General features: G+C 37.6%; 1 protein-coding gene across 1 annotated transcript in view; it reads left to right on the top strand.

Moving 5' to 3' along the window:
• JARID2 (jumonji and AT-rich interaction domain containing 2) overlaps positions 1-25597 on the top strand; it is a 228448-nt gene that overhangs the window by 200787 nt on the left and 2064 nt on the right. Inside the window, exons 9-17 of the mRNA XM_026670006.2 lie at positions 4212-4304; positions 5596-5714; positions 6704-6774; positions 9852-9966; positions 12925-13030; positions 19891-20073; positions 20351-20481; positions 21950-22130; positions 22964-23071. Coding sequence (XP_026525791.1) covers positions 4212-4304; positions 5596-5714; positions 6704-6774; positions 9852-9966; positions 12925-13030; positions 19891-20073; positions 20351-20481; positions 21950-22130; positions 22964-23071 — 1107 coding nt within the window. The remainder of the gene's footprint in view (positions 1-4211; positions 4305-5595; positions 5715-6703; positions 6775-9851; positions 9967-12924; positions 13031-19890; positions 20074-20350; positions 20482-21949; positions 22131-22963; positions 23072-25597) is intronic.

Here is a 25597-nt window from a genome sequence, read left to right as displayed (position 1 = left end):
TGCTACAGAAGTAGGACAATGGCTTCTCTGACCATGACAATAATGTGTATATCATATGCAGCAGAAGTCATGTGTTCAGGAGAATTCAAAAGTCATCATCTCATGCAGAGCTAAATCTGGAGCCCACAGAAAACCAGATGGTTTATGGACTAAACCCATCTGGCCTTTTTAAGAACTTTACCTCTGTCTTTAAACCTGACTGACCACAACAGTCTCCAGAGTATTTCCAGTCCAACACAGAGTAGAAATAAATAGCTAAGTTTAATTGGCATACTTCTGGTTTAGCAAGTGAGGAGAGGGTAATAATATTTGTCCCTGGTCATGGTCAGATCACTCTTTGATTACTTTGTATGCCTCTGCAAGAAATAAAACCTATCTGATTATTTTCTGATTATTTTTCACCAAGAGCCTAATGGCCTGTTGGGTTTCAAAAGAGGCTTGAAATTGTTCCTGAACAGACCTGGGCATGTTATAGTCTCTGGGCCACATCAAGTCCTTCGGCTGCCTCTGTCCAGGCGGTAGCATTGGGACAGTGGGGGAATGGCGGTGAAAGAGGCAGAAGGCCCTCCATAGCAGTCCCAGTTTCTCATGTAGCCTCTTGGGAAAATTAATTGCTCTCCCCTGATCTTGAGGTTCTGGTATATTTAATTTGATTGAAGCCTTAGTTACCACTTGGAAAATGGAGGTGACAGTGATCTAGGATCATATTGTGCTTATGCATTCTTCCTTTTCTTGGAAGCCGCCATGTTTTTGGACAGCCTCTAGGAAATGGAACAGCAGAAGAGACATCTAACGCCTTGTTGAAGGAAAACAAAGAGGTAGATGTGAGAGAATACCAACCATTTTCCAAAGGCCAAAATGCATCCCAGATCACATTATAAGACTTTTCCCCAATCACCCTTTACTCATTCATCAAGTGGTAAGACTGTAGCAAAACTTAATAACTTTATTAGCAGTACGTTGTGCAAACATCACAGCAGCCCAATAGCAATTCTCTTTGATTATCACCCTAAAAGGGAATAGGTCACTGCACGCGTCAACACATAGTGTAGGTTGAAACATAAGCTCTTACCATATTCAGATTTACTTTTGGTCTTAGTCCACTGGTGATTTAAGTGGTTCTTCTATCATTCACCTGTCAAAAATCCTCAGTAAACCATGGATCATAAATGGGGTAGCTTGGAATTAATTACATCAAGCACTGTGACCCTCTTAAGTCTCCAAAGCTGAATCAGACTCTGTGCAAAACTGCCTCCCAGCTTATAGGAGAAATCCCCAAGCAGATGTGAGAATTCCGTTATTTAATCAGCCAGTCATCTTACAAATCATCACAGCTACAACTCTGAGCATCTTACAGAGTATAAATAATTAGGGCTAAAACAGTAATAAGAATTGGTTTAGGGTGAAACTGAACTGATAATTTGAAGGACAATTTTAGAGATCTGTATGGAAATTGTAGTTACTGAATTTACTAAAGAGTAAAATAGAAATGAGATAAATATTAATGACTAAGGAAAAATGGTAAAATCTTACATTCTATAAGAATGTTCTAAATACTAAAAAATGTAGGTAAGGATGGTCTGAGTGAAGAAAAGTTAAAATATATATGAGATGTCCTTAGGGAGTGGCTGTTCAGTTTTATCTGTAAAGAAAGCAGCTCTGTTGATTCGAAGAATGACCTTCTTTACAAAAGGAAAGTGAGGAAGGACAAATGTAAAAATTGAAGGGATGAGTAATTTGTTAAGTGCCTGAGAAAATGTTTGGCAGAGTTCTGATTAAAAGGGTACAAGAAGAGATAGAGCAAGATCTGCAACATAGCTTTGTGTGGGGAAGTGTGTAGATCAGGTTTTTTCCTCTTCAGCAGTTCATCAGGTAACGTGTGAGGAAGAAACGTTATTGTACATTTGTTGATTTATGGAGTACATATGATCAACAAATGAAATGTAAGCTATGGTTGGTGTTGTTTGCTAAATCCAGTAAGAATGGTGTATAATGGAAGTAAAACATGTAAAAATCATTGGAATGCCTAGGAACAAGTTTGACATTGAGCATGGAGTATGACAAGAATGTTTGATGTCTCCTTAGTAGTTCATTTATAGATAAACATATATAGAATGCTTATGGTAATGTTAGAAAGGTATTGGTTTGAGAAATGAATATGCATGAGGTTTTTTATATGCATGTTTTTGGCTGAGAAAGCAAATGATCTGCAAGAGATCTTAAATTGTATTATCATACAATTAATGTATCAAAGACAATGCAAAATGTTGCTTACCCTGAAATGAAAATTATTTATGGGTTTTATAATTGATTGTTTTTTGTGTCAGTACATCCTATAAAATAAAATAAATCAATAGATTTAATTGATTGAAATATATCAATAGATTGAATTGAATTAATTTAAGCTTTGATAGAAAACATAATTTTTAGACCACTGGTTGCATGTTCATGATATACACATTATACAGTATACCAGCTTTGAGTTCCACAATCCAGGCAGCTGTGAAAAAAAATTAGTCTACATTCTCCCAGTAGTAATCTTGAAAATTTATGTCATTGAAATAAGCAAAACCTTTATAATAATAATTCAGCATAGTTCTTCTTTGTGATCCTCTGTCTTTATAAAGACATAATACAATAAATAGGTGCCCTTTCAATGCATTGCACTACAACTCCCATCATCCCTTGATGACAGGTTTTGTATTTAAAGCATCTAGATAATACTAGATTGAGAAACATTGGGATATTCCCACTACTGAGCTTATTATAAGCCATGCATCAACCTCTCCAATCTTATGCCTTCCACATACTTGGAGTTCTGTAACTCCTAGCCAGCATTAGTCATGTTGGCGGAGAATTATGGGAAATTGACACAGATGTATTCCAGTTGAAAGCAAACTTTGCAGCAGCAGTTAAATGAAGGAGAAAAGTCACAGCTGTGTAATCATGATGCATTCTTGATTCACAATAACAATTTAATAAATTAAATAAATAAATAATATGGAAGTTTTTGTAATATTTTTTATTATTTCTAACAAACATTTTAGTTCAGTTTTGCAATATATTAGGTAGTGATATACGGCTAAATACTAATATGTTATTTTTCATTTGGTTTTTAATCTCTAGCTTTGTATGGCTGGCATGATTTCAGAATATATGTGGTAGAAGGAAATTTATCTAGCTTTCTACCTTGCCTGCAATAATTCCCTGAAATCAAGTCTTCCGATACATTTCAAAAGAAGTATCTTTGTGGTGTTTCTTTTCAGAACCAATATAAATTGCCAGTTAGAAATCATCTTTGGGGTGGGGGCAGTTGCTATTATTTTTCTTTCCTTGCTTGACAATTGTCTGTATCTGGAAGGCATCATCTTTTTGACACATAGCATAAAACATGATTGAATGAACCTTTTAGGAACCCATAGATTTCTGGATAAGCCTAACCCTGATTCATTTGCATAATCAGGAGTTGGGGGGGAGGCCAGTATTCAGACAATCCTGCCTTCTCTATTTTTTTTTCTTTTAATCATGATAACAGTGTACCCAATCTAAATATCTGCCTGATTGTGCAACGAATCATAATAATAAATACAAAGACCTGCAAATAGAAATAGAAGACTGTGGCAAAAGTAAGCAAAGGTAGTCCCAATAGTAATAGGTGCCTTGGGTACAATCCTAAAATAACTGGAGCACCACTTGAACACCATCAGCATTGACAAATTTGCCATCAGTCAGTTGCAAAAGACAGCTTTACTTGGAACAGTTTACATCCTGTGACAATATCTGTAACACCATCAAACATCCACAACTGCCTATCCCAGGTCCTTGGAAAGGACTCATTAAATAGAAAAAAATGCCAAATCCAGTCCGAACATCTGTCTAACTGTGTGACAAAACAATAATAATAACAATAATAAATAATGGAGGAGAATAATCTGTTAGAGGGAAAGTTGAGATACATGCCAGCATTTTTTGATGGATTGGAATATAGAAAAACAATCAGTGGCTCAACCAGTTTACCAACTGTCTGTGAAACAGAGGAGGGAAACTCAGTAGCTGGAAATACAAAAAAAGAGCAATAATATCCTGAGTGCCAGAATAAATTTTCCTTCCAAATCATTTGTTTTTCCCCTATTTTTGCTATTTAGTTGCATTATAATATATGGAAAAAATGTAGGATCATAATTCTTCCACTTTTTGCTTCTGTTTCATAGGGAAGGTCTGTTTCTTTAACAACTTTTTACCGAACAGCAAGAAACGTCATGAGTATGTGCTTCAGCAAAGACCCCACAGCAGCAGAAATAGAGGTGAGAAATGTCCTAGTATTAAAACCGGTCTTATTCTGGACTCAGATGCTTTCCCACCTACAAATGAAAAATCCTAAGCATCCAGCAAGTAATGACAACCATGCTTTTACATGGAAACTCATAATAACTGGATGCAGGCAGGTAATAATGATACAATCTTGGTCATCATGAATGCAGTCTGTTATGTAACCTTAAAAGTAGGGTTGCTTTAAAGACAAGTAAAAATGTTGCTAAGTTTAAGAGAGAGAGAAAGGAGAAGCAGGAAATGGGGGGAGAGACAGATATTTATTATTTATTTATTGCTTTTTAAATAATAATGGAAAAAGACAAGGAACAAAATACAAACTAATTGATAGATACAGTAGATTCTCAAAAAAGCAAAACATAAAAAGTGCTTTAAAAATATAACAAAAGAAATGGTATACTATATCATTATAACAGTTAAGTTACAATTCTAAATATACTTTTCTAGTGTAAATATTATTCAAATGTATAACACTTATTTAGCTATCATACTTCTGTATTTTGTATACTTCACTAATGATTTTTTTTTCATGTCAGTGTATTTCTGTCAAGTTCAGGATCCAATATTTCATTAAAATTTCCTTCTTATTACCACTTTATCATAAATGCGCTCATTCAACTGTCAAAAACATTCATGAAACATAATAGAATAATTTAAGTTAGGTCCATCATTATTCATAGCTATTGCAGTCTCTGCTGTTTTACCACATAAAATTTAGCATCCATGTGAGAAAGTCACCAAATCCTAAGGTTAAATTCTAAGCAATTTCCCTTTGCTGGTAGCTGTACCAGAAGAGTTTAAATCATTGTATGGCGAAAGATACTTGATCTTACATTAAAAAAAATATGTTCAGAAAAGGTCTCATTTGATTCAATGTCTTACCAGTTCTAGGTAGTCATGGTTCTTCCTTCTTTTATATGTTTTCCACAATTTTTCTACAATTAAACTTCCAGAATTTTCAATTTTCTAAATTTGCCGAAAGACCCCAAGCTGCAGCAGGATGCTCTCTATTCTTCTTCTTGCAATATTAAATGAATGCTTACTTTCTAAATGCCTTAAAAACGTTTTTCACCAACAGAAACATTTTATCTGTTGAAAGACTGAAATCAGAAAGATAATAAGAACTTTTGTTAAGAAATCTGCAGCATGTTCATTTGCTAAAGTTTCTTTTTCTAAGAAAAAAGGTAAAGAATGTATTTGAGATACTGTATTTGGACATAATTTTAAACATTTATTACAACTGGGTAGCTTTTTTTCCCTTAATAGCAAGAATACTGGAGATTAGTAGAACAGAAGGACTGCCATGTAGCTGTACACTGTGGGAAAGTGGACACTAATACCCATGGCAGTGGTTTCCCTGTGGGAAAATCGGAACCTTTTTCAAGGTAATACATGGCAACGTTATGTAGAATTCTGCTTGATTTTTTAAAAACTCTGGCAGTACAACAATGGGAACTAATTGTTTTATTGAGATACTACTCAGTTTGATCCATGTGGTGTGGTGTGCATTGATAATTATGAAGTTCTAAGTGAGAGGCATATAATTTCAGCTCAGACTCTGTGAGAGCCATAAAATTGCATGTTCCTGTACTATTTTGACTTAAGAGCAAGAGATTTAAAAGGCAGTATATATTTCAAGTCAATCTACTGCCAAGAATAGATTATTTCAATTCTTTTGGGATGTGAGGGAGTGGAAATTTGGTTGGTTGATTGCATAAAGTAGCTGAATCCAGTATATATTAGCTTTTCTATGCTGTGTTCTGAATTAATTAATCCTTTTGCTAGGTTTACTTTATTCATTCATTCATTCATGAGTATTTCAGAGGCTGCTTAAATTTGAATTATAACCTATTTTGGATGAAAATGTATAGTTAACCATTAATTCCTGGCATCTTTCAAGGTAGCCATAAAAACATTGTAATAGCCTCCCTTTACATGGTGCCATCTAATTGAATTAAAATTGCAGTTCTCAGAATTCTCAACCAGCATATAGTCTGTCATCAGAAAGTATCTAGTCACCAATGAATAATTATATATTTTGTTGATTTGTTTTTCTACATTGGGAACAGGACAGTTATTAAAATGAAAAAGTAGTAGTCCTGATGGTTTTACTTATTGACATCTATAAAAATAAACATTTTCAAAAAGTTGATCAATTTCTTATTAATCATTTTAGTTCTTCAAAAAAAATTAGCCAGAACACTGAAAATGTAAGATTTTTTATCAGTTATACAAAAAAACTGTGCACTTAGATTTTTTTGAGAAAGAAAGGGGACAATTTTTTTTCTCTAGATTCACTATCAGAAACTGAGTATTTTGAATTGGCCTTGAATATTTGTTTATAGTGTTTGCTAATATTACTTAATTTTCACAGGCATGGATGGAACCTAACAGTCCTTCCTAATAACACAGGATCCATCCTGCGACATCTTGGTGCTGTGCCTGGTAAGAGGATGTATTTTCTCCATACTTGTAGTTGTGGCACTCTAGAAAGATTTTGAATAAATCACATTTTCCCTGTTTCCCTGTAACCAGCCATCTATAAATGCTGTTTAAAAATAAATTAACATTCAGTAAACTTTTTGTCATCGCAGTATTTAAACTGCATGTAATTCTGCTATCCATTTGACCCTTCAGTCTGTTCAACACAGATGGGCAGACTTCTCTTCATATGAAGCTGCTGAGGTTTGCGTTGTCTGTTACAATAATCGCACCACAGTTTAACTCAGATCCTTTTATTATAAAAAGAATCAGATTGAGGTGGAGGCTAAATACACTGCTCAAAAAAATAAAGGGAACACTTAAACAACACAATGTAACTCCAAGTCAATCACACTTCTGTGAAATCAAACTGTGCACTTAGGTAGCAACACTGATTGACAATCAATTTCACATGCTGTTGTGCAAATGGAATAGACAACAAGTGGAAAGCAGAGGCAGTTAGCAAGACATCCCCAATAAAGGAGTGGTTCTGCAGGTGGTGACCACAGACCAATTCTCAGTTCCTATGCTTTCTGGCTGATGGTTTGGTCACTTTTGAATGCTGGCAGTGCTTTCACTCTAGTGGTAGCATGAGACGGAGTCTACAACCCACACAAGTGGCTCAGGTAGTGCAGCTCATCCAGGATGGCACATCAATGCGAGCTGTGGCAAGAAGGTTTGCTGTGTCTGTCAGCGTAGTGTCCAGAGCATGGAGGCGCTACCAGGAGACAGGCCAGTACATCAGGAGACGCAGAGGAGGCCATAGGAGGGCAACAACCCAGCATCAGGACCGCTACCTCCGCCTTTGTGCAAGGAGGGACAGGAGGAGCACTGCCAGAGCCCTGTAAAATGACCTCCAGCGAGCCACAAATGTGCATGTGGCAGCTCAAACGGTCAGAAACAGACTCCATGAGGGTGATATGAGGGCCCGACGTCCACAGGTGAGGATTGTGCTTACAGCCCAACACCATGCAGGACGTTTGGCATTTGCCAGAGAAACACTAAGTTTGGCAATTTCGCCATTGGCTCCCTGTGCTCTTCACAGATGAAAGCAGGTTCACACTGAGCACATGTAACAGATGTGACAGGGACTGGAGATGCCGTGGAGAACGTTCTGCTGCCTGCAACATCCTCCAGCATGACCGGTTTGGCAGTGGATCAGTAATGGTGTGGGGTGGCATTTCTTTAGAGGTCCGCACAGCCCTCCATGTGCTTGCCAGAGGTAGCCTGACTGCCATTAGGTAGTCGAGATGAGATCTCCAACCCCTTGTGAAACCATGTGCCCTGGGTTCCTCCTAATGCAAGACAATGCTAGACCTCATGTGGCTGCAGTGTGTCAGCAGTTCCTGCAAGACGAAGGCATTGATGCTATGGACTGGCCTGCCTGTTCCTCAGACCTGAATCCAATTGAGCACATCTGGAACATCATGTCTCGCTCCATCCACCAACGCCATGTTGCACCACAGACTGTCCAGGAGTTGGGGGATGCTTTAGTCCAGGTGTGGGAGGAGATCCCTCAGGAGACCATCTGCCACCTCATCAGGAGCATGCCCAGGCGTTGTAGGGAGGTCATAGAGGCACGTGGAGGCCACACACACTACTGAGCCTCATTTTGACTTGTTTTAAGGACATTACATCAAAGTTGGATTAGCCTGTAGTGTTTTTTTCCACTAATTTTGAGTGTAACTCCAAATCCAGACCTCCATGGGTTGCTAAATTTGATTTCCATTGATAATTTTTGTGTGATTTTGTTGTCAGCACATTCAACTATGTAATGAACAAAGTATTTAATGAGAATATTTCATTTATTCAGATCTAGCATGTCTTATTTTTGTGTTCTCTTTATTTTTTTGAGCAGTGTATATAGTGCAGATCATGTCCTTGTTGATTTCTTCAAATCTGTTGTAGCCTGTTCGTTAATATTCGGTGCATTAGTGGTAGCATCTAAGGTCTGTATAGTGATTGATAGGCACAAGTAGCTCCATTATTTTCTGTCCCAAAGGATTTGTGCTGTGCCAATTAATGTGCCGATTTTTGCTGTTACTGTTTTTTCTTTACAAAAACATTTGGTGATTTCTATTTTACAGAGGCTGGTTGAGACAGTTGTCAAAGCTGATAGTGGTATTATATTGCTATTTGCAATTTTTGTTATTGAAAAAACCCTTTGTAATGTTTTCATGCAGTTTCAATAGTGTGACTGCATTTATCTGTGGAGATAAATGGAATGATCGGCTTCCTCAGAAGAAGGGAATATTATTTTTTCCAATCATTGTTTCATGAGCACTGCTTGTGTTTGGTACAGGCATTGTTTAGCTCTTAATACACGGTACAGGTAGTCCTCAGTTTACAAGTATTCATTTAGCAATCATTTGAAGTTACAACAGCACTGAAAAGAGACTTGTGACTGTTTTCACACAACCATTGTAGCACCCCCATGGTCACATGATCAAAATCCAGATGCTTAGAAAATGGCATGTATTTATGACAGTTGTAGTGTCCCAGGGTCATGTGATCACCACTTGTAACCTCTCCAGCTGGCTTCTGGTGAGCAAAGTCAATGATGGAAGCTAGATTCACTTAACAATCCTGTTACTGACTTAACAACTGCAGTGATTAACTTAAGAACTGTGGCAAGAAAGATCAGCAAACTCACTTAACAACTGTCTTGGTTAGCTAGCAATGGAAACGTTGGGCTCAATTGTGGTCATCAATTAAGGATTAGCTATATTGGCAAAAGCTAAATTCATATTCGCATACAAAGCTATATGAGCTGATTTGTTAAGATCCTGTTACATGTCAATATCAGGACCCAGGGATCAAAAGAGATTCGACTGATCAGATTAGGATCATGTTCATTTTTGTAAAACCTGTCATTCTTTTTTCATTTCTGGTAAGATCTAAATTTTCAGGGAACATCAAATGTCACATACAGCTTTCATTATAATTTTAAGAGTTAACAGTTCATAATTTAATAGGTTTTTTTTTAAATGAGAAGATTGGTAGTAATCATGTTTTCTTCTGATCTGACGTTACTAATTTAGGAGTGACAATTCCTTGGCTAAACATTGGCATGGTCTTTTCTACCTCATGCTGGTCTCGAGACCAAAATCACCTTCCATATATTGACTACTTACACACTGGTGCTGATTGCATTTGGTAAGTAATGTGGGTTTCTTTGCTGTACTTCCCTTGCTTTTGTTGGGGATTCCAAAAATTTTTTTATATATCATTAATCATTCTATTTAGAATGTCAAGGCAGGATCCAATAATGTTAAAAATGAGCACTGTAAAATATCCTAGTAAGTATAACAAAGATAAGTAAAATTTTAGGATAAACAAAATGTTTAACCTGGCACACCAAATTACTGTTATTTTCCTGGGTGAGAAAGGCATTTTATAGAGTTGCATTACGATTTATCTTTTAAGTTTTCGCTAATTTAACTGCTGTAATGTATTTTAAAATATCCAGGTAAAATTCAGACTGGCATTTGTTATGGCACAATTAAATTTTACTACCTACAGTAATACAGCAGGAAAGTGAGATTAGTATAGTCTTACTATTGAAATTCAGTCAGTTCCAAATGGTTCAGATACTTTGAAATTAAACTCACAAAGGTATTGAGAAATTGAGAATCTTATTCAATCTGTGTTTTCTGGCTTAACGGGCCTAACAATCCCACAGTATCAGAAAAGACTTCTTATTCAAGCAAGAAATAACCCATTCTGATTTCCATTAATGGTTCTCTTTACCTCTTTAAAATCTGCTTCATAAATAGTTAGGGAGAGAGGAGTTACTGAAAGAATGGAAGTTGATAAAATATATCTACCATTCATAGATTTTTCTGATGTTCCTGCAAGATTGGGTTTTATTCTAGCCATTTGAAACTAAATGTAAAATTTAAAAAGAACTTTAAAAAATTCCCTGCTTTGTTATATAGGAAAAAAAGCTTTCCCCAAAGTCAGGAAAGCAGGTAATTTTTTAAAAAGAATACGCTGTTTCACGCATTCAAGTTTTCAGTGCTTTTTATTGACCTAATGTATAAGGTTTGGTACAGCCTAAATGTGCAAGATATAATTTACTGCAATATAATCATTGGGAGGCTAAAAGATAACGGCTTTCTTGAGTAATTAATGACCAGTATGAAATTTAAATCAGTGGCTCTTGATTAAAAAAAAATCCATCTGGAGAAAGATTTAAATATCCAGGGTCTACAGCTTGACTTAGCTATGAAGAAATTGTTATAGTTAATTTTTTAACTATAGAAATGTAACAATTGGCTGGGATTGTTTTCCTATATTTAGTGTCAATTTTGGAAAATTTCAGAAAATATGTAATAGAATGAAATTATAATAGAATGAAACAAATTATCCAGGCTGGATTTCTTTTCCAACTTTTTTTTTAAACTAAGTGTTATTAAACTTTATGACCTCACAAAATATATCAAAGAAGTTTTGTACACAGTAACTGCTGCAAGAATACCTTGCATTTTTTATTGGAAAGTATGTACAGTTGCCACAGAATGGCTTTTTTTTTTTTTAGCGGTGGCTCATGTGGTAAGACACTGGGCCTGCGCACCACTGAGGTCGGCAGCTCGATTCCCATGAGTGAATAAACTGTGTAGGGCCAAGAAAGGAGCCTCCCCCGTTTGCCTACCACGGGTAAAGATAACACCGCCCGAAAAAATTCTTTTCACAGAAGCAGCCTGCCACCTCGGTGATCCCTGGCGAACACGTACCATACGCTAAAAAAAAATTAAAACAAAAACAGGATGGCTAATTAAGTTGTAGGAGTGTGCCTTATCCAGAACAACATTTCAGAAGTAAATCTGTCACTATTTAATTTTACTTGGAATTTTTTAAAATCATGATAGATATGAATTTGTGCCACATCTGAAATTTGGATTTGTCTTAACATAAATTCTTAATAATCTAACTTCAATTAATTTAATTGGTTATATAAGGATAGCTTTTTCACTGTTCAAGGGAAATTACTGTCATTCTTTATCTTACCTTACGATTTATACTGTGCAGATTATTTATTTATTTATTTATTTATTTGATTTATATTACTGCCTATTCGCCCATTGCGACTCGAGGCAGCTTACACAATGTAAAATCATATTTAAAACAAAAAATAAAAATAAAAACAATAAGAACTAACAAAAAGAATCAATTAAATTAGTAAAGTACAATAGAACAAAATTTGGGAAAACAAAAAACAAAACCAAAAAAACCAGCTCCCACCCCCCACCCTGACGTCAGCAGATCACACTAGCCATTTGATGGGTTCCATTCCTTTCTGGGTTCCCCAGGCCCACTGACAAAACCAGGTCTTCAGTGCCTTTCAGAATAGTATTAATGAGGGGGCCATTCTAATCTCTGGGGGAATGATGTTCCAGAGAGACGGAGCCACCACAGAGAAGGCCCTTCTTCTAGGTCCCACCAGGTGTATCTCCCTCAGGGGTGGGACCCACAGCATTCCCTGCCGCCTTGCTCTAATGGGTCGGGTAGATGTCACTGCCAAGAGATTTTTCCTCAGATAACCCGGATCCAAGCCATGAAGGGCTTTAAAGGTGACAACCAGCACAGATATTATTGCTGCAGATAGTTGTACATTACTTGGATTTTAACAATGAGCTCTATATTATAAAGATGACATATTCAGTTATGTATAATTAACTAATTTAGTATTGAAAACACTTACCTAAAAAAATCTGTCTTTGCATACAGAAGCATGCTGACTGCAGATTCATAAGGGGAGGGTTCAATCAAGTCCCTTCCCTTCCATTCTATGTGCTGTTCAGCTAATAAAATATTTTTATTCTCTATCTTGGGCAATATATAATTCGGCATTAGTGTCATGATGTACTGTTACTAAATACTGTAATTTTGAAACTTAATCTTATTTTAGACTCTGTCTAAATATAAAGTTACCAATCCCCCACCCTTCCCCCCAGCTTACAACTTCTTTTCCAATTTAGTTTTTAACCTCTTAGGTTGGCATTCAGTTTTGGACATACAATTTGGGACACTGCCTTCTGATGCATAGTATCTTATTTGATCCATAATTCATATCCTTTTTTGTGATTTCCTTTCTGTGTCAAATGTGAACAGGTATTGCATTCCTGCTGCAGAGGAGAAAAAACTTGACAAAGTGGTACATACTCTGTTGCAAGCCAATGGCACTCCAGGACTGGAAATGCTTGAAAGTAATGTCATGGTAAGTCAATTTCTGATTTCTGTCTAGAGGAATCCAGTTCAATTTTGTTTTGTAACTTTATGGATAGCAGTGAACTCTGTTGTACAGTTATTTTGAAGCAAGGAACTAAATAACAAAAAAAAACATACTGCCATGGGTATGTGTAAAACTCAACCATTTCATTAAATCTTGATATGCCACATGATATGGAGCTGTGTAGACCAGGTGCTAAGCCTAACAGGCTATACTGAAGCAGGATTCCAAAAACCACGGCCATGTTCATAGATCTAATTGTGGCATGTGACACAACCCATTTGGAAGGATGGGTTGTTATACAAACTGCCATATTATCCCCTGCAAAATTCTGTGTCAACTAATTAATAACATGCTGAGCGATAAGTCCTTTCAGATAATAATGGGGGACAACATAAGGAAGGTAAGAAGATTAAACAATGGCCTCTCACAAGGCTTTGTGAGTACACCCACACTATTCAGCTTAAACATATTAGATATGCCAGCAACAAGGGGACGCAGATTTGGATACACTGATGATTTGGCCATAGCAGTACCCCAAAAAAACCAATGTGGAGATGGCAGACAAACTCCTATAGGCTGCCTATACGTTGGCAGAATAAATGAAAAAAATATTCAGTTTTGCAAGCCTAAGGCATTTATTATTTTAACCTCGTAATCCAGCATATGCTTACCTAGAAGTAAACACCATTAAACGGTGTGTTATGCCTGAGAGAATCTCCATTGGATTGCTTCTATAAATGTTCTACTTTGGGAACATTTCTTCTTAAAAATGCATTTAAACTATTTAAAATAAATCAAAGTATATTTTATTTAAAAGCAGATACTTTATATATTTTCCAAATTGCAAAACATTCATTTTTCTCTTGTGTGTTAAAGCAAGTACAAGTTTTATAAGAAAAGTATTGGTTGTTTATTGATTTATTACACTAATATATCACCAAATCTCCCAGAGACTCCCAGTGGTTTATAATATTAGAACAGTTGAAACAACCATAGTAATGCATTAATGTTTATAAAAGCCACTAGGATAAGTTAAAATATTAAAACATAACAACCAATAAGAATAGCCATAAGAATATTATCATCAAAACAAAGAGCTATATCACCTGGGGTTAGTACAAATGAAAAGGAGGTCAGAAATCTCTGCTTTTGACCTTTTTATCATCCATCCAACCCCCAACAACTACTACAATTGCCACTTGGGTCTCCTCTTCTGGCTCAGACAATCCAAGGCAAAGTTATATCCAAATCTCAGGCCAATCTCAGTGCACACCATAAGACTTGCATTTCAAATTCCCAGAGGTTGTGGGAGGAGCTTCTGGCTGCCTGTGAAGGAAGCAGAGGGTAAGTAGAAAAAAGAGAGGCAGTTTGAATTGCTTCCATTGCATTTCAAATTCCCAGAGGTTGTGGGAGGAGCTGCTGGCTGCTTGTGAAGGAAGCAGAGGGTGAATAGAAAGGAGAAAGATAGCGGCCCACGCGCCTAATGGCGCGCGAATCATATAACTATAAACCAAGAATACCAATAAGATATTTAGAGTAAGTGCGCTTGAGATTGTTATTTTATTTTATTTCAAAATGACCGGCTTAGTTCAGTGTAATACTTGTTTTACAGCTGTCTTTCGCAGTACTCTTTTCAAACTTGGATACTGTCCTCTTTGTAAAAAAATGACCAGTCGACATGGACAGATTACCTGTCTAGAATCTCTAATCTGTGCTCTTCAAGCAGAAATTAGGTGCCCAATTCAGCCATCTATTGAGCTGCTGTGCTACTATCCCCCACTACCACAAAGATCCTACAGGAAAAGGGCAGTATAGACAACCGTGGGATCTGGCAGGGTGACAGCTGTGGACCATAAACGCAAACCTTTTTCTGTGTCCCAGCATAACAGATACAAAGCCCTTGCTCATCTTAATAGGGACACTTAAAGTGACAGGTCAAGGTAGTTGTGATAATGATAACTTAAGTAAGCCAGGGATCATGGTCCTAGAAGAAGAACTTACTTTGGAAAGGAGAAAGTGTGAATCAGGTATTACACACCAGTCACACAAGAAGAGCAAGGCATCCAAAAAGAGAAGCCACCTTCTGGTTGGGGACTCAATTGTCAGGGATATAAATTTAGGAAAGAATACTGAGGTTTTGAAAGAGGTCAGATGTCTACCATGTGCTACTGCCATCAGAGACAAGAAGTGTATTCTGAAGGTAGTCAAGAATGCCAGCAAGGGCTGTGATGTTGATGCTATTATACATCTTGGTACAAATGATCTGTCCCAGAAGGATGTACTTTCTGTTCAGAAAGACTTCCAGAGCTTGGGGTATGAACTTAGTAATATGGACTGTAGGCTTATCTTTTCAGAGGTTCTACCAGTATACAAGGAACAAAAAGGGAAAGGGCAGCATGTAGCAGAGTTTAATGTGTGGCTAAAGGAGTGGTGTAAAAGGGAAGACTTTGGTTTTATTAGTCATGATGTCTGCAGCTGGTCCAATGAAAAACTGTACAAAAGAGATGGTTTGCATCCATCAAAGAAAGGGACTGAGTTACTTGGCATTAAATTCATAGATTTCCTGGATAAACATTTAAACTGAACAGTGGGAACAGAGAATTAATGGATTCAGAACATCTCTGTCCCCAGCAACCTAAAACTGATAAGGATACCAGTGCATTCAAAATAGATGTTTGTGCAAGTAAGATTATCAACCTTGATGCCAACCAAAACCAAACACTTAATAGTGAGTGTCATACCATGTGCACTAATCAAACAGGTGGCAAGAAAGTAGGGGCAGGCAGGCACAACACAGGTTATGTAGACAGGAAACACAGTGTCAGACATAAAGATCTCAAGTGCCTATATACAAATGCAGAAAGTCTGGGGAACAAGCAGGGTAAACTCGAACTACGAATACATGAAGGTAATATGATATAGTTGGAATAACAGAAACTTGGTGGGATTAAATCCATGACTGGAATATACTGGTAGAAGGATACAAACTATTCAAAAAAACCAGACCCCATAAAAGAGGAGGTGGAGTTGCACTGTATGTAAAGGACCACTATATTGCTACAGAAATGCATGAAACCAAAGATGAAAACCTCCTAGAATGCATATGGGTCAATATAAAAGAAAAAAAGAATGACATGGCCATAGGCGTATATTATAGGCCACCCAATCAAGCAGAAAAAAATAGAAGTCCTTTTTGCCAGCCAACTAACAAACATATGCAGGAAACACACAACAATAGTAATGGGAGACTTCAATTATCCTGATATCAATTGGAAAACTAATTCTGCACCAAGTGAGAAATCAAATCAGTTCCTTACCAACCTGGCTGACAACTTTGTTGTCCAAAAGGTAGAGGGTGAAACTAGAGGGACAGCCATACTGAACTTAATTCTTACAAACAGAAAAGAAGTGATAGAGGGAGTTGAAACTGCAGGAACCTTGGGTGAGAGTGACCATGTCATACTAGAATTCAACATAACACAAACACAAGCAACAGAACATAATGACACCAGAGTCTTGGATTTTAAAAGAGCTGATTTCAATAAACTCAGAGAGAACTTGGGAAAGATTCCATGGATGAAAATCCTAAAGGGGAAAACAACTCAAGAATCTTGGGAAACTCTAAAAAGTATGATCATAGAAGCCCAGACCAGCACAATACCACTGAGGGGAAAAAAACAAGAAATCCAAAAAGAAACCAGCATGGCTACACAATGATCTCTTTGGCAAATTGAAAGAAAAAAAAGGACAAGTACAAAAAAATGGAAAGAAGGACATACATCTAAGGCAGAATATCAGCAGATAGCCAGAATCTGCAAAGACGAAGTCAGGAGAGCAAAGACTTGCAACAAAAGTCAAAGATAATAAAAAAAGTTTCTTCCAACATATAAATAACAAGAAAAAAATCAAGGAAACAGTCGGTCCACTAAAGAGAGAAGATGGCAAGGAAGTAACAGGCAACAGAGAGAAAGCAGAACTGCTTAACTCACTCTTTGCCTCTGACTTCACGCAAAAAGAAACTATAGCTCAACCCACCAAAAACATAACTGTAAAAGACAGACCCAAAATAAAAGTTAAAATAAGCAAAAAAATAGTAAGAGAACACCTGTCTGATCTTGATTAAAACAAATCACCGGGGCCTGATGGATTACATCCCAGAGTTTTAAAGGAGCTGGCAGAGGTCATCTCAGAACCACTGCACCATATCTTTCAAAAATCCTGGAGCACCAGGGAACTACCAGAGGACTGGAAAAGAGCTGATGTGGTTCCCATCTTCAAAAAAGGAAAAAAAACAGACCCAGGAAACTATAGACCAATCAGCCTAACATCAATACCCAGGAAGATACTGGAAAAGATAATAAAAAAACAGATCTGCCAACATCTAGAAACAAGTAAAGTAATAACTAGTAGTCAGCACAGGTTTGTTAAAAACGGACCATGCCAAACCAATCTGATTTCATTTTCAACACAGTGACTTAATTAGTAGACCAGCAAAATACTGTGGACATAATATATTTAGATTTCAGCAAGGCATTCGACAAAGTAGACCACAACCTACTTCTTAGTAAGCTAGAAAAAAGTGGAATAGATAGCACCACCACTAAATGGATTTGCAACTGGCTGGCAAACCGTACTCAACGAGTAGTCCTTAATGGGTCTAAGTCTACATGGAGGGAAGTAAGCAGTGGGGTGCCACAAGGTTCCGTCTTAGGCCCAGTACTCTTCAATACCTTCATTAATGACTTAGATGAGGGAATAGAAGGGGAATTTACCAAATTTGCGGATGATATTAAGCTGGCAGGAATAGCTAATTCCCAAGAAGATAGGCTTAAGATCCAGATGGATCTTGACAGACTAGAACACTGGGCTGTATCTAACAAAATGAAATTCAATGTAGAGAAAAGTAAAGTCCTACACTTAGGCAAGAAAAACCAAAAGTACACATATAGACTGGGTGAAACCAGGCTCAATAGCAGTAACTGTGAGAGGGATCTTGGAGTCTTAGTGGAGAACCAGCTAAATATGAACCAGCAGTATGCAGCAGCCGCCAAAAAAGCTAATGCAATCCTAAGTTGTATTAACAGAGGGATACAGTCAAGATCAAAGGAAGTTCTAATACCACTCTATAAAGCCTTAGTAAGACCACACCTGGAGTACTGCATCCAGTTTTGGTCACCACATTATAAAAAAAAACGTTGAGACTCTAGAAAAAGTACAGAGAAGAGCAACCAGGATGATTAGGGGACTGGGAGGCTAAAACATACAACGAACGGTTGCAGGAACTGGGCTTGGCTAGTCTAGTAAAGAGAAGGACCAGGGGAGACATGATAGTGGTCTTCCAATATGTGAGGGGCTGCCACAGGGAGGAAGGGGTCAAGCTATTTTCTAAAGCTCCTGTAGGCCAGACAAGGAATAATGGATGGAAACTGAACAAGGAGAGATTTAACCTGGAAACAAGGAGAAACTTTCTGACAGTGAGAACAATCAACCAATGGAACACCTTGCCCTTGGAAGTTGTGGGAGCGCCATCACTTGAGGCTTTCAAGAAGAGATTGGACTGCCATTTGTCAGAAATGGTGTAGGGTCTCCCGCTTGGGAGTAGATGGACTGGACTAGTAGTTGGACTAGATGACCTACAAGTTCCCTTCCAACTCTGATTATCTGTGTCTGTATCTGACTTCCTGTCATCTCCAGCAGCATTGTATTCAGATGAATGCACCCTCTGTGTCCTTCTTCATGTCAGCTCCATTCTCCCATTTCAATAAGATGTCCTCCTAAGTGGATGGCTACCATATTATATCCTACCACTGTTGCCACTCTGACTTCAAATGGAGCTCACATATCAGTTGCAAGGATCTCATCTCACTCTCTTCTGATAATATGAAGCACAATAGCCAATCTCCCCAACATCCTCAAGACAAGATAATTTCTAGACTGGTAACCTACAGTATTCACATTTTAGCTTCGAATCCTACAGCTTCTCTCATCTTCTCCATTAGCATCCATCCACTTTGATAACCACTCCTTAACCACCTGATTGGATACTATTGTAAACACAGACCTGCCATCTTTCAGATTCATTTCTAGCATATCATACAGCTAATACCACATCCCCAAACCGCATGCATCCAATTTTTTTTTTTTTTAAAAGGTTACATCCCCTACCACCCACCAATAATCTTGGTTGGTAAATAGGTAAAGAAGGCTGGCACATATTTTGATTTCCATTAAAAGTAACCTTCAAGGATAGGAAATATTTTTCTCATGTTGTCAACGTTTCTGGAAATTTGAAACTCCTACCTAAAGTATCTTTCATGATGCATCCAAATATGGTATCTCACAAAGTTTACCTTTAAGGTTTCTCTACTGAAAGTATACAAGTAGTCCTTGTTTAGCAAATGTGTCTTTTAGTGACCATTTACAATTATTACAGTGATGAAGAAATAATTTTGTGACAGTTCCACACATTTACAATCTGTACAAGTCTGTAAAGCAAAGGAAAGCTGAAATAAGATCATAAGCACAGTTGTTGTTTCACTTACTGACCACTTCATTTAATGATCAAGGTCCCAGTCTCAGTTGTGGTAGCTAACAAGTAATAGCTGTGTTTGTTTTCAGGATCATAGCATCTGCATAAGCAATAAGCATTGGAAGTTCCAGTTTGTATTGTAACATTTAACATTTATGTGATATCTGTATTGTTTTATGAATCAGGGATTGTGGGATTATGGGGGTTGAAGTACGATGTCTATAACCTGAAGGCTTTCATTGCACTATGCAGGAAGTATTGAATGGCAGGAAAATAAGATTTTAAAAGGGTGATTTCCTTTCTTCTTTCTATTTAGATCGCCCCAGAGGTATTGTGCAAAGAGGGGGTCAAGGTGCACCGTACTGTACAACAGAGCGGGCAGTTCGTTGTCTGCTTTCCAGGATCTTTCGTGTCAAAAGTATGCTGCGGTTACAATGTCTCTGAAACTGTGCACTTTGCTACCACCCAGTGGACAAGCATGGGTTTTAAAACTGCCAAGGTAACAATGTCGAACTTTTAAAAAAGCAGATGCCTTTTTTGAAAGCAGACTTCACAGACACATTGTGCCATGCTATTTAATGAAACCAGTCATTATTACAAACACCTATTTTGCTTATAAATTTCTTAGACAATGTCTAACTTTCAAAATGAAATCCCTGGTTTAGTTAACTAAGTCTGATTTGGAGATGTCATATGAATGATTGCATGGGGTCTTTCCATTGGAATGTATTTCATTGTATGGTAAGAGAGAGCTAACAGTGAAATATTTGTGGTAGGAAATGAAGAAGCGACATATACCCAAGCCATTTTCAATGGAAAAGCTGCTGTATCAAATTGCGACAGCTGAAGCCAAGAAAGAAAATGGGTCTGCTCTGAGTACAATATCGGCCCTTTTGAGAGAGCTCAGGTAACCTTGTTTCATATCCGCTTTTCTCTTGAAAGAAACTCTAATGACAATTACAGTGGGTGCTGTGAGAGGACCAATGAGCCAGGACCGATGAGCCCAACCACAGATGGAGAAGACCTTCCACGCTTGGTGTGCTGGTAAACCGTTGAAGACAAAACGAAGGATTCAAGCATTCTGTCAAGCATTCACTTTTTTGTAAAATGAAGGAACTCAGTATTTGCACCCAGAGCTTAAAACTTTCTGCTCCAAATATTTGTATAGGTTATTTTGTAATTATGGATAAGCAAGGAAAGCCTGTCTTTCAATCTGCCTGTGGCATGAGCAGAGTTCCACAGCTTCTCCATTTTCAACACTGAACCAGTATTGAATATTTTTCCCTCCCCTCCCTAGGACATTTTTGAAAGGAGGGTAAAGGTGTTGTCTTTCTAATATAATGCTGTGTTCTCTTTGTTCTTTATCATGTAGCTTCGTTACCCACAGTTCAAGTGTGATCGATAGCACATCGCATAGATCAACGATCCATAGAAAAACTGATGACTGGAATCTACAAATTGTATTTAATAAACTAATTTGTTTATTTGATAGTCTGAATCAAGTCTTCTTCCCTGCGTATTTGCACTCAGGGCAAAAGACTTGAGAAGTTCATTGAGGATCTCCACATGGATTTTCTCCTTCTCAAGAATGTTACATCCATGTTACCTCTTACATATGCATTTTCTTAAGAGGGCATTTTGTAAATGTGAAGAGGACTGCATTTGTTTTCCTAGTTGTCCATCTAAATGGTCCTCGGGTTTGTTCAAATTGAATTTCTTTTCTTACAGTATGAGGACAGCAAGAGTTTTCATAATAACACTGTTAACCATTAGAGTAGCTGGAACTGTTTTAAGTTGCAATGCAAAGCATCTTCAGTGTATCAGGTTTGTGCTGCTTTGAATAATGTTCCATTGTTCTCATCCACTCATTACTTTTGTACATAATGTTCCATTTGTTCCTCTTCTATGGTCAGCAAGTATTTATGCATTCAGAAATCACTTTTGAAGCCATATTGACTCTAGGCAATATATTCAGCTTTTACTTTTTTTTTCTTTTTCTTTTTTACTAAATGTTAAGCCACCATCATTCTTGGATTCCTAGGAAGTGTCTTGAGGGACATTTCTTTTGGCAATTCAGGCTGGCAAAACAATCTAGTTGAAGCAAGGAGTGTCATAGAGATTTCAACAAGAAGTCAGCTTCTGAAGTTTTCAGTCCATTAGAATTCCTACTTGTTCTGCAGTGGTCACTAACACAATCTTAGGTGGGATTAAGGAGCAGCAGGAGTTTGGCCCTGCTCCCTAGAAGTGTATGCAGTGCCATGTTATCCACTGACAATTATTAAAGGCTCGGCTGCATGTAAAAATGAGGCCTTCCAGGTGTAACGTTGAATTTCCTTTTGAGACTGCTGTTTTCTAATTATTTTAAATCTTCACAGGGACACAGAATTGAGGCAGCGGCGGCAGCTATACGAGGCCGGTCTCCATTCTTCAGCTCGCTATGGGAGCCATGACAACAGCAGCTTGGGAGTGGATGGAAAGAAAAAGCCTCGAAAGTGGCAGTTAGAGACATCCGAAAGAAGGTGTCAGATATGCCAGCATCTCTGTTACTTATCCATGGTAAGATAAATTTCTCAAATCCTATATTCCCGATTCTTTCCATCTATCCAGCTGTCCATCTATCTGTCTACCCATCCATCTGTTTTTTTTCGTTTTCTTTCTTTCTTTTTCTTTCTTTCTTTCTTTCTTCACACAGCTGCTCACCCCACTAGACTCTGCAATTTGCAAAGTTTAATAGATAGTTAAAAACACAGACAAAACAAAACAACCTAGACTAAAAGAAGCCATAATAATACCCAATATAACAGTCTCCAACCACCCCCGGTCTATCATTAATCCCAGGCATGAGAGCAAACCCAGGGTTTGAGAGCTTTCCCAAACCTCCAGAGAATGGACACCATTCATGTCTCTTGCAGGATGTTGTTCAAGAGGGTAGAGGCTAGAACAGGAATGTAATAGAATTATTGGTCTTTTAATATATCAATTGTTTCCTAACTGCAGAATAATTTCTAAAATAATGTGCATACTTCAGCAAAGTGCAAGACATATATTTCAACAGAGTCTACTGGAAAGCACTGATAAATGGGATGCTCAGAATTGATCTGCCACCATCCAAGGTTACAGACTAGTCAGGGGTACAAAAAAAACCTTTGCTATGGAGATACTTGCTTCATAGGGGATATATGCTCCTATTTGAATATTTGCTCTGAAACAAGACAGTTAACTACTTCATAGCACATTGAATTCAGTTTTACTGAAATTATAAATTGTTTTTTAAAAATCTAATACTATCTCACTATCTAAGATAAGTTACATTAAGGCTTCAGCTGAAACACAGATATTTAATATGACATGTAACATCAGTATTCTCAACCTATGCTGTAAAATTGTAGGTTGTACAGGAAAATGAAAATGTTGTCTTCTGCCTCGAATGTGCCCAGCGACATGTAGAAAAACAGAAGTCTTGTCGTGGATTGAAACTAATGTATCGTTATGATGAGGTCTGTAAAATACTGTTTGTGTTCTTGCGGGGTATTTTTTTAAGGCTGTATCAGTTTGATATATTGCATTTATGAACTGTAGAGTTGTTGCTCTTGCTTTTTAATATTATGGATAATTTCTATTTATTGTTGCAGTAAGTTTTTTTGATAAATTTGCACTGTTGCCTTTTACCCCCTCACTTGTTTTATTAAGAATTATAAAATGAAAAAAATAGATTTGAACATCCCTATACTGTAAACAGTGTTTACAGTAACAAAAATTACAATTCCTTAGCAATTCCTTGGCTTCAGACATCTTCCTTACATACACAGTGTGTACAATTTTTTGTCTTCAAAGCTCATCAAGGGAAGCCATGGTTTTGCAGTTGACATACTGTAACTTCAATAAGTAGCACGTGCAGTACAGATAATACCTGAATGAAAAGCCCCAACGTTTGTTTGGAATGAATGTCAATACATTATATGAATTTCTGTACCCAGGTTGACTTGTTCGTTGAGGGTTAAATCCAAAGAAACAGGCAGAAAACAATCCCCCCAAATAAAATGGATGTCAGAGGTATACTTAAACCCAAAACCATTAACACCAAATTCTCTGAGACGCCATTTGAAATACTTATAAATGGGTCTGGCATAAGCAGTTTGGTCATTTGGTTCAAGAACACTGAATAGCCATAGTAAGAAAACAGAAAAACAACTTAGTTGCTAAATATATATTTTAAGGAGATGCTTAAGATAGAAGACCCTACATAGTTGTATCCCTCAGTTTCCCCAGGAAACTGGGGGGGTTACTTCTCTTATTACTGAACAAGCCTTCCCCTCAAAGAGGAAATCAGGACTCAGCATTTTTTGTTAGGTTCAAAGAGCTAAGACAGATATATCATCAGAGTGTGATAGCCTCAACTAAACATCATCAACAATGTGGCAAGATCAGTTATTGGTCAGTTGCAAGTGATGTATCCCTAATTGGAAAATCTGGGTTAGGATCTACAGTACTTCCTCTTAGACTATTTTTTTTCTCATAGAGATATTAGAAATTGGTCATACAAGTCTAACAGTACAAGATGCAGAAATCCAGGGCACATGTGGAAAACCAGAAAGCTTGAGGTGTTTAAACTAAAAATTACAGCTCTCATCTTACACACAAAAGAGAGTTTCTTTTCTGTGAGAGGAACGAGGGTTGTGCCACAGTATCAAGTCACTAACGGGGAGGTTGTTTAATCATGTGGCATTTGGCAAAATTGCAAGTCCATACATCCCTAGAGGGAGAACTGTGTAATTCTCCCCTGAGCTGTTCAGAGCATCCAGTAGTAGTGGGAGGTGCTTCAGTCTCCTCTTGGATAGGCTGGGCTTCATTACAAGGATGCTCCTCCTCCTCCATGGTACTCCTCCCTAGCGTCCCCAGCTCAGCCTTCTCAGGATTAGGCAGCTTTTTCTGTTGGTTGGCTGGAATAGCAAAAAAGACTCTCCAAAACTCTCAGGTTTGATTCTCTTTCTCTAATTACCCTCTTGAGATTCCTTACCAGCTCTGTCAGTCTTATCTAAAAGAATCACCATCACGGAGCTTCCGATACCTTGTTAGCGCCTTCAGCGCTCCGAGGGGGAAGAGAGGCTTTTGCCTGGAACATCTCTCGCCTTAACTTCGCATTTGCTTAAACAAACCTCTATATCAATCGCTTCATTCAGCTGATTATCGCAAATTTAAAGCAGCGCCAGACCGAACAACGAGCGTGACTCGTGATCTTCTGACTCGATTTCACGGCTCTAGCATTCTCTTTCCCAAACACAACTACTAAATGATAGCCAGGATTGGTGACTGGGGCTCCAGAGTGGAAAATGCAAATCTAATACATGAAGTTTCTTCTTTGGGAGCTTATGATCCCCCTACTGGGCCTTGCATTTCTTGAACACTGATACTGGCAGTTAAAGCTGAAATTGCATTTTGTATTTGGAAAGCTTAAGATCCAAGACTGGTACCAACTTCAATCTTGACTACCTTGACATTCATCAGTTCTTGAGGCCTAACCTACTGTTAAGATTATCCAAGTATCAGCCGACTAGAGAGAAATGTTCTGGACTCTGTGATCACTCAAATGAAGACAACATGACCTGCTCTAGCATCCCTGCAATGTCAGGTTTTACCACGGGTATAAATTCCGGTGGATGTCTCTTGCAACAGCAAAATAAGCCCTTAGTGTGTCCATTAGTAGAGAAGCTCTCTACACACAATGGAGCATTTTTAGAAAAATAAGGCCATAGGTCTCACTAAAACTAAAAATGATGGTTCTCAAAGGAGAAATTAAAGCATTGTAATGATAAGGAAGCAATTTGTAGAGAAGATTTTCAGTTGTTTTAGTATGTTTTTTATAAAGACTGAAAGTGGAAGGCATAAATGCACTCAGCAGTGCTCATTCAGAAAAAGTGGCATGGCTAGAAAAGAGGAACTGAACATTGCAAGCCAACATTTTAAATGGGACAGGGCAGGCTGCTACAGTCAACCCAGACAGAAAAATGCTCAAATACAAACTT

The sequence above is a fragment of the Notechis scutatus genome, chromosome 3, assembly GCF_049901735.1.
Source record: "Notechis scutatus isolate UNSWTSFEM ecotype Mainland chromosome 3, rNotScu1.2, whole genome shotgun sequence".
NCBI classification, from domain to species: domain Eukaryota; kingdom Metazoa; phylum Chordata; class Lepidosauria; order Squamata; family Elapidae; genus Notechis; species Notechis scutatus.
Note: the sequence above shows the minus strand (reverse complement) of the source record. Positions and strands in the feature narration are given on the sequence as shown.